This window comes from Cryptomeria japonica, chromosome 3 (genome assembly GCF_030272615.1).
Source record: "Cryptomeria japonica chromosome 3, Sugi_1.0, whole genome shotgun sequence".
NCBI lineage: Eukaryota > Viridiplantae > Streptophyta > Pinopsida > Cupressales > Cupressaceae > Cryptomeria > Cryptomeria japonica.
Genome location: NC_081407.1, coordinates 990899878 through 990911404, shown reverse-complemented (window position 1 = coordinate 990911404; position 11527 = coordinate 990899878). Strand labels below are relative to the sequence as shown.

The window sequence follows — 11527 nt, the reverse complement described above, 5'->3', positions numbered from 1 at the left end:
GCATTCTAATCCTAGAAAGGCACTTGTTACCCACATCTGACACTTTGAGGACAAGGTCACCCTAAGCATCATAGTGTCACACTTTTAGGCCCATCTTTTAGACACAAGTTCTTCTTAACTTCCTTATTCTAGATTTATACCTATGTTTGCATATCAAATCTGAAACTACTCATCCATGTTGATTTATGTTAATTTTACAACTTTAGCCTCAGATATGACATTCAATTTATACCTTTCCATAGCTCATTTTCGACACAAACAAAGGGAGAAACATAAATCAATTAGCATTCACCATTTGGGGTTGAATTTATTGATTCCATCTCACTTTAATGTAATTAATTATGTGAAAAGGGTTAATTCCTTTTTTACATAGATAAACTAGCAAATGCCTATTTCCAAACATTTACAATTGTGTAAGTATTAGTCGACTATATTATATAATGTTATTCAATTGTTCCTAATGAGTAGTTGTGTTTGGCAGTTCCCGGTGGTTGGTAATATTATCCAACTATGGGATAGTATTTATGTACTTATATTGTTGTGTCAAGAATTGGTTCATTATTGTACACATTGCATATTGGAATGAATGATCTATCTTTCTAAGACTATATTGTACTTGGCATTGTCATATTTTGATATCTATGTTCTATAAGTAATATTTTTGTTTACTTTGTATGTTAAATAATATTATCCCAAGGGAGTAAATATTTGGCATTGTTATTGATACAAAACTTAGCAATATAAGTCAAAAACAAGTATTAGAGTGATCAGTAGTGTGGCGATGTAATGGGATGATCAATAGAAGAACCAAAAGTATCTAAAACTGAATTGGAGAAAAACATGGCAAAGGACAAATTGACACAAGTCTTTGTGTAGTTGTGAGAAGTATCCATCAATTTGTCTGCTTGAAGGGAGGCTCTCCAATGAGAGGTACCTGAGAGCATTATACAAGATAGCTTGATAGTGATTAATGAAGTTGGCCACCTTCTTTTGTTACGATCAAGGTTGTCTCACCTTGGCCTATATAACCAAGGAGTTTCCTATGTGCATTTTATGGATTTCAATTGAATCGAGTTGATCATATTGTATTGCATCATTGATAGGAATACAATGTATTCTTATCTCATTATTTCTTTCTTGTTCTTGTGGCTTTCTATTAGACCTCTAGATCTTAGGTCACTACCTTCATAGCCAAATTTTATAGTTTTATTGAAGGAGAAGGTATAAATTCAATTTTTTATTTTGGTTTTTATAGACTATGTTTGTGGGTTCAATCAAATTTGATACTTTAAATCTTATGAAAGTTGAAAGTAGAGGAGTAAGAATGAAAGGAAATGATATTGCGAGGTTGTAATCTAAGTGAAGAATAGGAGAATTTTGGTAGACAAAGAAGAAAGGTGAATCTAAGGTCCAAGCATAACATTTACAAATGTTTTTGAGTTTGACTTAAGAAACATTTTCTTCCTACCATGGATGTCTAATGTAGGAGCATTTTTCATTAATGATCTTCTGCACTATTCTCAAAGGGTATTAATAAGATTGCAGAGAATGAGGTATAATTTAGAAGGAATCACTAATAATAATGATCATGTGGTGAAGATTAAAAGGCAATAAAGGTTGGTGGGCATCAATTATTTTGCAAGATTGTAATGGGCACATGTGTTAATGAATCCACCTAGAGTGTAGAAGCAACATAGGAAGCCATACATGTTGTAGAGCCAACACACAAGGATGGGAGCATCATGTGGAGGAGAGAGTGAAACATGGGTTGCGAATGTGTAAAGATGTTTTGAACCAATGGTGAAGTTTATATCCAAAGAAGGTGGTGAAGTGTGGTAGTAACAAAGAGAGAAAAGTGTGTGGTGGTGTGTTGAATGTACAGAGCCAAAGTATGGCTAGGAAGAAATCATGAGTGGTTGCAATAGTGAGTGTGCGGTTGCGACCAAAGAAATGTGGGCAAAGTGGTAACAAAGGGATCCCTATAAACATTTTGAGGTATTAGCCCAAGAAAGGGGTTGCACAAGCAAATAACGTGTGCATTACATTGTTATTGGCAGCATAAGAAAGGAAGGATTGAACGCATATGAACAAAGGAGATAAAATGCTTATGCATATAATAAAATATGGGTAAAGGTTAATGAGAATGATGGGGCATAGAAGCATAAAGACAAGTAGTGGGAAGAGATCTACTCAAGAGTGTGTATAGATAAGAAGAAGAAAAAAGGAGGAACGCTATGGTCAAAAAGAATGTGTGAAAGAATTTGAGGTAAAGAAAGGAGGCAACCCATTGATAGTGACACAAAGCAGTGTGTTAAGAATGTTATAAGAGGTTTTGAAAACAATTTGTATAAATTATTACATTACATACAAAGAAAGAAAAATGTAATTGGGAGAAAAAAATTGCAAATTTGAATACATTTAATATGCGAATGAACTTGTTTTCATTTTGGTTGTAATTATTAGCTTGTGAGTTGAGAGAGGCCAATAAAAGGCCAATCATATTCTTGTTGCAATTTGAGTAGCAGAGAGTCTCTATGTGTGTTAGTGTTTTTGTGTGGAAGGACTTTATTGCATCGTAGCCTTGATTTTTTTAGGTTCCACCTTTACTCCTTCGAGCAAAAATGTGTGCCAAGTACTCCACCTCTTTGAGACTAAACATACACTTAGAAGGCTTAGTATAGAACTGGTGATCTACATGTTGTAAAGATTGATCTACATGTTGTAAATGTTTCTCATGTGTCTTGCTATAAATCAATATGTTGTCAAAGAACACTAAGAAAAAATCCTCAAAAATATCTTAATAATGGTATTCATCAAACTTTGAAATGTAGATGGTTCACTAATAAGACTAAATAGCATTACCAAAAATTCATAATGACTCTCTTGAGTCCTAAATGTTGCCTTAAGAATATTTTCTTCCTTAAGTAATAATTTGATCTAAGATCTAACTTTGTAAAAATAAAGCTCCATTCAATTTATCTAGTAAATCATCAAATTGAAAACTTATCTTTTATGATGTAGATGTTGAACACTTTGTAGTCAAGACACATGCACCGAGTTTGATCCTTCTCACACACCCTCAACATGACTAACGAGAAAGCAGTTTAGCTATGCTTGATAATTCCTGCCTCTAGCATTATATATACTTGTAAAAATAATAATAATAAAAAATTCATCAAAGTCTGAGAACAGCTAGTGGTAGGCTTCCCCTACCTAATAGCAAAATAATTCCACACAAGAAACTTTTTCCACGATATTTTCAATTATTCTCAGGATATTTTTTTTTCAATGGGACCCGTACTCCACGAAAATTGATTCCACTGAGCAATAGTACAGTATTCAACTTTAGACCACACACTAAGCCGTATCATTCGCCCATAGAATTCCCGCTTTCGCATGGGGGTGTACCGAAGCTGGACTTTCCAGCTCAAGCAGGTGGTGTTATGATGACCTTTTCGGCTCTCCTCAGGCCTCTGGATTAAGGACATGATCAGAAGGAATTCATGGGTTCACAGAATGAAAATGCTTTTGAGGGCATTGCACCTGACTCTCTTTCACCTCAGTCCGAGTATGGGCAACCCTCAGAGTATTCGTCCTACGAGGTGTTTATAAATCACAGGGGACCAGACGTTAAGAAGACTCTGGCGGATGCACTGTATCGCCATCTCAGTGCCTTCAATCTGCGGGTGTTTTTGGATCAGAAAGAATTGCAGACAGGAGATTTCTTACCGGCGGCCATACAGCATGCTCTCGCCACATGCAAAATCCACGTAGCAATTTTCTCCCCAAGATATGCGGAGTCGCCGTGGTGTTTGGCGGAGCTCTCTTTCATGCTTAAAACTGGGGCTAAAATCATTCCTGTCTTCTATGACGTGCAGCCCTTTCACGCTCGATACATCAATTCTGGGCCTTATGCACAGGCATTCAAAGATTTCAAGAGCAAGAACAGAATTGATCTCCGCATTGTTGAGAAATGGAAAGATGATCTCCACAGGGTTTCCTTTATTTCGGGCTTGGTGTTCGACACAAGCAAAGAGTAAGAACATTTTTGCCCAATTTTAGGTTTTGGAAAGCTGTAGAATACCTAAAACATGTCGGATTGTTTTTTAATTTATTTTCTGTAATTGGGTTTTGTTCTAGTGATAAGGATGTGCTGTTGAGGAGTATAGTGGACAGAGTGGTAGAAGAAACAAAAGGAGAAGTGTTGGAGGTGGCTAAACACCCCGTTGGACTGGAGGATGCCCTTCAAGCTTTCCAAAACACAATATCGAAGTCAGATCAGGAGCAGAGCAGTTATGAAAAAGTTGTGGGTATCGTTGGAATGGGAGGATCTGGCAAGACCACTCTCGCTAAGAAGATATACAACGAAAGGAGCTGGGCATACAAAGGGCGCTGTTGCTTTTTGTCAGATGTCAGACTGGAGGCAGCCAAAAATGGCTTGGCATCTTTACAGTGTAAGCTTCTTCAGAGACTTTTGCATTATGATTTCAAGATCGATAATACCAGCCAAGGGAAGGAAATTCTCAGAGATCGTCTGCAAAATCATGAGATTTTAATGGTGTTAGATGATGTAGACAAGGTGGAACAAATGGATGCCTTGCTAGTGAAGGAAGTGATTGGAGCGAGGAGTTTGGTGATTGTGACATCTAGGGACAAGGGTGTTCTCACAAGCTGCGGAGTTGTGTTATTTCATGAGGTAAAAGGAATGGGAGAGTCGCATGCCAGAGAGCTCTTCTGCTGGCACGCTTTTCTATTGCCTTATCCGCAACAGGGATTCGAAGCTCTTGTCGAAAGTTTTTTTATTGCATGCTCTGGTTTACCACTTTCCCTGAAGGTCATTGGATCATTTCTCCATAAAAAGAACATTGCCTTTTGGAATGGAACTCTGGAGAAAATTGGCAAGCATATTTTAGATAAGGATATAATAGATATACTTAAGCTCAGCTACGATGTCCTTGACAGAGAGGAGAAGGAGATATTCCTCGACATTGCTTGGTTTTTTGCGGGAGAAGAGAAAAATATGCTTATGAAAATATGGGATGGATCAGGGTGGAGTAGTTTGCAGAGTCTCGAGAGCCTTGAGCAAAAATGCCTTATCGAATTTGTTCATGAAAATCAAGGGTATGAGAATAAGGGAGAGGACCGCCTGGTTGTCCGTATGCATGATCACCTCAGAGACATGGGGAGAAGTGTTATAGATAATCAAACCCAGCCCAGTCGCCTCTGGCGTCCGGAGGATATTCGCACGCACTTGTCCCGCTGCCAGCTTGTAAGTATATGTATACTTTAAAATTTATCTATTTATGGATCTAAAAATCTTTAAATAGATGTGCCTTCTATAAATTAAATCTTATGCATGAAATTTTAAATTGTTGAACACTTTGATTATGTTTGTAGCTTCTAATTATCGATCTTGCTTTGTGCTTGTCAATTTAGTTATAAGATTAACCTTGTTTTGAATACCTTTCATTACCTTAGTTCATAATTTTTCTTTTTCTCTTTTGAAGCATTGTCCCTCAAAAAGACGAGAACAATTATAATACTTGCAAGTCTTTCTTTTCTTTTACTCATCATTATCTATAACAAGACGTCTTTTGTAGTTCTATCAATATAATAGGTGAAGTCTAACAAGAGAAAAATACTTGTGATCTAAAGAATCTTCAAAGTTGTTGTTACCATTCAACTTTCTAATGATTTTACTCCACATATTATTTATAATTTGCAATTCTCTTTGTGACCAAAAACTTCATGTAAAATTTAGCAATAATTTATATGATCAACACTACAATTTTTTAGATTTAACAATGATCTCTAAAATCAATGCTACTCAATTTTAATTGTTTACTACTTTCAATATTTTTTGCAATTTAAAACTTCATAGACTTTGTGATAATCTTTACAATCAAAACTACAACATTAAAGTTTAACAATGATCCCTTTGATTGATACTGCAACTTTTTTAATTTAATGATCTCTATGATCAATATTACAACTTTTCTCTATGCAATGAACCCTAAACACATTTTATAGCTAACATCCTCTTTTAATAGTAAAATTGTTGCTGCTTGTTTCATATATAATAAGTGCTCCAACTACAAATCTCACGCCTCTACAATGGATGATATATATCCTTGCATGGTTTACATTCTATAATGGAATTTTCTTGTGGCAAGAGAGAAAATTGTGGTAAAATGAACTAAGACAAGGTTGACTAAAATGGTCAAATTGTGAAAATAGTAGGTATAGCCAATAGATTATTTTTACTGAGTAATATATACTATAGGTAATTATTTCTTATTGTTGATTGTAGTTTTTCATATCTTCATAGCTAATAAAAAAATTGAGCTTAGACCAATCATGAATGCGTAATATTGTAAGCTACCTCATATCAAAAAATCTAGGTAATCTTTTTCAAATAGAATGATCAAATGTGATCTCCTCTCATTAATTTAGACATCCAAACAACTCAATCTTTTTTATCCATTTTTTTTAATTATTGTGATAATTATTTAATTGGTGGTGGGAGAACTTAATAGTTTATTTCAACATCCCAACTAATTTCTACCACTACCTACTTAAACATCCCAAAATTTGTCTTAGATGTTCAAATTTCTCCTTTGTTGATACCTTTATGAATATGTTTTCCATGCAATCTTTGATCTACATAACTCCAACTATATTTCTCCATTATTTATTGATGCTTTAATGAAATGGTATCTAGTATCAACATGCATGCTTCACTTATAACATATAACAAGACAATGACCTATTTTGAGTTATAACAAACAATCATGTCACACAATTCAAACATTTAAATCTTATTTAATTGATAAAAAAAAATTTAAGTAAATATTTATGCTTGTACAATATTTTAAACATATTTCTAATATTTTTTTAATTAGATACATCAATCCATCCTTAATTGATTTATATATAATCTTTAATAAGTTGGTTTTTCCACTCTTTATTCCAACACAATATAACAATGAGAACTATAATAACACCAACATTTCTGAAATTGACTTATTTGTAACTTTCTAAAATAATACTCAACATTTTCCTTGAAGAACTCTATAATAACACATTTCTTAAATTGACTTATTTGTAACTTTCTAAAGATAATACTCAACATTTTCCTAGAAGCTCTTTAGTGTTAAATTAATTGTTTCTCATCTTTTCTCTATCGGAATTGTAGGGACAAATCATGGAGGTCCGAGGAATTTGTACATCTCCCACTCCAGATTTATATGCGAGCGAAAGAACGGCAGCGCCATTGTCGACATGGAAGGCATGCTGGTTGCAGGTATTGGAGATTTGTGGTGTTTCAACTATGCTGAGAGGCTACCCTGTTCAGGTTGTAGGAAGCGCATTAAGGCTGCTTGCAGCCCAAGGTGATTCTGTTATCACAGAATTCAGCGATTTCTCAAGAGAATTGCTATGGCTTCGGTGGGATGATTGTCCCTACACAAGCATTCCTTCCCACTTCTCCATGCAAAAGTTGAGAGTTTTGGAGCTTTTAAAAGGATCCTGTCAGCTTGACACTTTGTGGCAGAGTCATAAACAGGTACAGAGCTTATAATGCTGTAACAGAACTTACTCGAGCTTTCTTAATGCTGTAACAGAACTTACTCAAGCTTTCTTCTTAATTATCCGATGAGAAAACTTGTGCTTGCAGGCTCCCACACAGCTGCGCCAGCTTTCTATACACCACCTCAAGAATTTGCCCGAATCAATAGGACTTCTCAAGCATTTGGAAAAGATAGTTCTGCGTGCAGGATTAATGGAAACTTTACCAGATGAGTTGTGTAAGTTGAAATCCCTGACTCACCTCGATCTAGGTTACTGCTTCGAATTACAATCGCTTCCCCATGGCTTTGGCAATTTAACAAACCTAATACACCTTGACTTGACTAATTGTCGTAATTTGAAAGCTCTCCCAGATTCCTTTAACCAATTAATACAGCTCCAATACATGTCCTTGTTATATTGTAACTGCTTGATGGTCTCCTCAGATATTCTGAGAAATATCAGGACGCTTGATTATTTAGACTATACATCCGTCAGAGTGGAGAGCTTACCTACCCACATTACATCTCAAAGCTTTCTCACAAATCTCTACGTGCGTTGCCCAACTCTGAGAGAGTTACCCGTAGACATTGGAGAACTAGGCAATTTAAAAGTTGTAGAAGTGGAAAACGCAACGTTTACATCATTACCCACTTCCCTGGAGAAGCTTACCCTGTTAAAGTCATTGTCTCTGAGTGGTTGCCTAAAGCTCAGCTGCATACCGGAGTCCATTGGACAACTGAAAAATTTGCAATACTTAACTTTAAACACTACTGGCATACAACTTTTACCCCAGGGACTTGTACATCTGAGTAATCTTGTGAAATTGTCTGTTCATAGTAGCCCAGTTGGGGATGTCATACTTTCGACGGGAGATGAAGAAACTAATGCAGGTTTGTCCAGTAAACCATATTCATTCCCTTCTCTCCAAGCCATGTCGAGACTTAAATTCATAAATTTGAGTTACACAAACGCACTAATGAAGTTATTCATTAGTAAAAACGCGTGCCCAAACCTTGAAACTCTTGAAGTTGTAGGGTGTGTAAATTTAGAGGAGGTTAAAGGGCTGCCAATAGCATTGGTGAGTCTAAGGCTGTACCTGTGTGATAGACTGAAAAAGATATCGGGGCTTTCTAATTTAACAAAGCTTCGATACCTCAATCTGTGTGGATGTTTGGATTTGCACGAGCTTGAGGATCTCTCACAACTCACTTCCTTGGAAAGTCTTGTAGCAGATGGGTGTTGTGTGGTCACAAAGATGGAAGGACTGGAGTGTCTCTCACTGCTTAAAGACATACAAATTGCAGCCTGTCATAGTGGCGTTTGGAAAGGCATTAACTGTTTAAAGGTAATTTGTTTCCAAGCCATACAATTACATGAATTCTCATTTGGTATATCAACACAGACAGATTTTTAAATGATATTCTTATCTATTTCAGAGATTGCCCTCAAAGGTATCCAGTATCACTTTGAATATGAAGACAGTGGGTGGTGATGAAAGAGAAGTGAGCTCAATTCTATCTTCTTTCATGTTTCCAGACTCTGTATTTGAGTTTCCAAGTTTGTGGGTGTGCAAACTTGGAGTAGAAAAGGTGAGATCTTGCGCTGCAGTTATGCTAGTCTTCTTGTGTGAAAGCTCAGCAGAGAAACATAATCCTCATCTGTACCAGGACATCATAAGATTGGGCATTAAATATTCCATGCAAGAGTACAAGGTAATTGTCAAGTTTGAGAGCGAATGCCAGTGGATAATTCTCTGTGTTTTTACAAGAGAATCCTCCTTCGTTCAAGACTTGAAGATAATTAAAGTAGAAGATGATATGGGTGTGTATGTCAACCTGCCTTTTGAAAGGAACAAGGGCTGGTTGGTACTCCTGCAAGATGGAGAAGAAAGGAAAATTAAAGATATTTGGGAAAAGCTCTTCACCTATGCGTACTCCAAACAAGCACTCTAGCTTTATATATATATATACCTTTTCTTTGCTAGTATTCACAAGTCATAAAAATAAAACTTAAAGATTTTAAATTAAAAAATTAAAAAATATTGTTTTAAATTTTTTAAATTATATATAATAGTTTTATGTTCTATTTTTAAAATGAAAAAAAAATATTTAATTTTATTTGTGATAAATAAGAATAATATTTTTAATTTTTTTTCTAATTGGATCAGTAGTAAAGATTTGTTACTTATGGTAAGGAGGGTTTCTTGACACTGTATTGTTGAGTATAAATTTAATTTGTATAAATATGATATTGGAAGGTAGATGATTCAAATATGAGGGCATACATACTTGAAATATGATATCTAAGGTGTTTGTTTCATCATTGTTTAGTGAAATATTTTATTATATCATAGTATATAGAGTATTTTAAATATGAAAACAAATATATTACTGTATATGGTGAAAATGGATAACAATAATAACGATATTGAAAGGCTAAATGAATTCAACCACAAAATTTTAGCCTAACAACAACAAAGATCTATCATAACATATAAAGATTACTTAAGATAATGCAAATCAAATGAAATCACAAAGATTATACCATCACATGTCCAATAGGGTTTGGATCTCCATTCTTTCTATCTCCATTGATCTTGCTTGATATATTTGCTTTCAGATTTTATGTGCACATGAGCTCAACAAAGAACGGAATGTGGTTGCAAGTAGGATCGCATATGCCAAGTAGTCAAATTGATCAAGTAATTAGGTTTGATAGTGAAGGAAACATCTCCTTATATAGAAGACGCAATATGAAATGGAGGGATAAGATTGAGAGGTGTAAAAGGAGGTCGGCTATGATTAGAGGGTAGGTAAAAGAAATAATAAAATAATGAGAGGGTAGGTAGTGTATGAATTAAAAGATGAATGTCATGTGTCATGGGTAGAAAAGATTAATGAATTAATTAAATAAATAAAGATTCATTTAATTAATAGGAGAGATCAATTAAATAAATAAGATATTTATTTAATTTAGGAAAATGATAATTTAAATAAATAAAGGTTATTTAAATGAGAAATAAAGCTAGAAGAGGATAAATGAATTAATTAATTAAATAAATAATTAATAGAAAAATTAAGCTTAGATAATATTTATTTATTTAAGCTTAGATAATATTTATTTATTTAATTAGACTGGACAATTTTGGATGTCTACATTTTGCCCATCTTTGAGACAATGCGGCTTGTCACGTTGTTTCAAAAAAGATAAGATGAACTGATACAGAGTTGCCCCAAGATGGGAATGATATGCCCCCTCAAGAGGTTGGATGAAAATGTCTGAAAAGATTGCAAACAATCTCTCGATAAGAAAGACGGGATAGAATGGACTGACCATATAAAGTGACAGAGTCACGGGATAAAGAAGACTGACTCGGGAGACAAGGGCTAGGGCTAGGGTAGTTTATAAAATAGACCATGAGGGAAAATACATCCTCATTGTCATCCACACATCCACGAGAGCAGAGTGCAAAGCGAAAATAGAGTAGCAGCAGTCAGCAGCGATGACATTTGTTTATAGATTCGATCGCAGTACCAAGATATAGCACTTTGTGATGAACATGGAGTACTAAAATATGAGCAGCACTTTGTGATGAACAGTGAGTGCAAATGTGAACAGCACTTTGTGATGAACAGGGAGTGCAAAACACGTAGTACTTTGTGATAAACAGGGAGTACCACTAGGATAGAAGCAACACTTTGTGATGAACAGTGAGTGTCACTAGGATAGAAGCAACACTTTGTGATGAACAGTGAGTGTCACTAGGATAGAAGCAACATTTTGTGACGAACAGTGAGTGTTACTAGGATAGAGTACCATATGCACCTAGATAAAAAATAGCATTTTGTGATGAACAGTGAATGCCACTATGACTGACATGATTGATTTGCTTGACTGCAGGAGTATTTGCTTATGCTGGAGTCACGAAAGAGATTCTCATCGACTCAGAGGTTGCGAC

At 35.2% G+C, this 11527-nt stretch overlaps 1 protein-coding gene across 1 annotated transcript; it reads left to right on the top strand.

Annotated features, from left to right (window-relative positions):
- The first annotated feature begins 3347 nt into the window (after nucleotides 1–3347).
- On the top strand, nucleotides 3348–9555 carry LOC131036763 (disease resistance protein RUN1). The gene is made up of 5 exons (XM_057968747.2): nucleotides 3348–4036; nucleotides 4141–5269; nucleotides 7196–7564; nucleotides 7676–8914; nucleotides 9006–9555. The coding sequence occupies exons 1-5, from the start codon at nucleotides 3504–3506 to the stop codon at nucleotides 9519–9521; spliced, it is 3786 nt and encodes a 1261-aa protein (XP_057824730.2). The 5' UTR covers nucleotides 3348–3503; the 3' UTR covers nucleotides 9522–9555.
- Nucleotides 9556–11527: the final 1972 nt, after the last annotated feature.

What these genes read in the sequence shown, in the direction of transcription:
- LOC131036763 (XM_057968747.2), top strand. Translation starts at nt 3,504, where the DNA reads ATGGGTTCACAGAATGAAAATGCTTTTGAGGGCATTGCACCTGACTCT. An exon ending in ACTTGTCCCGCTGCCAGCTT is followed by an intron (nt 5,270 to 7,195) that starts GTAAGTATATGT and finishes TCGGAATTGTAG; the next exon opens with GGACAAATCATGGAGGTCCG. An exon ending in TGTGGCAGAGTCATAAACAG is followed by an intron (nt 7,565 to 7,675) that starts GTACAGAGCTTA and finishes TTGTGCTTGCAG; the next exon opens with GCTCCCACACAGCTGCGCCA.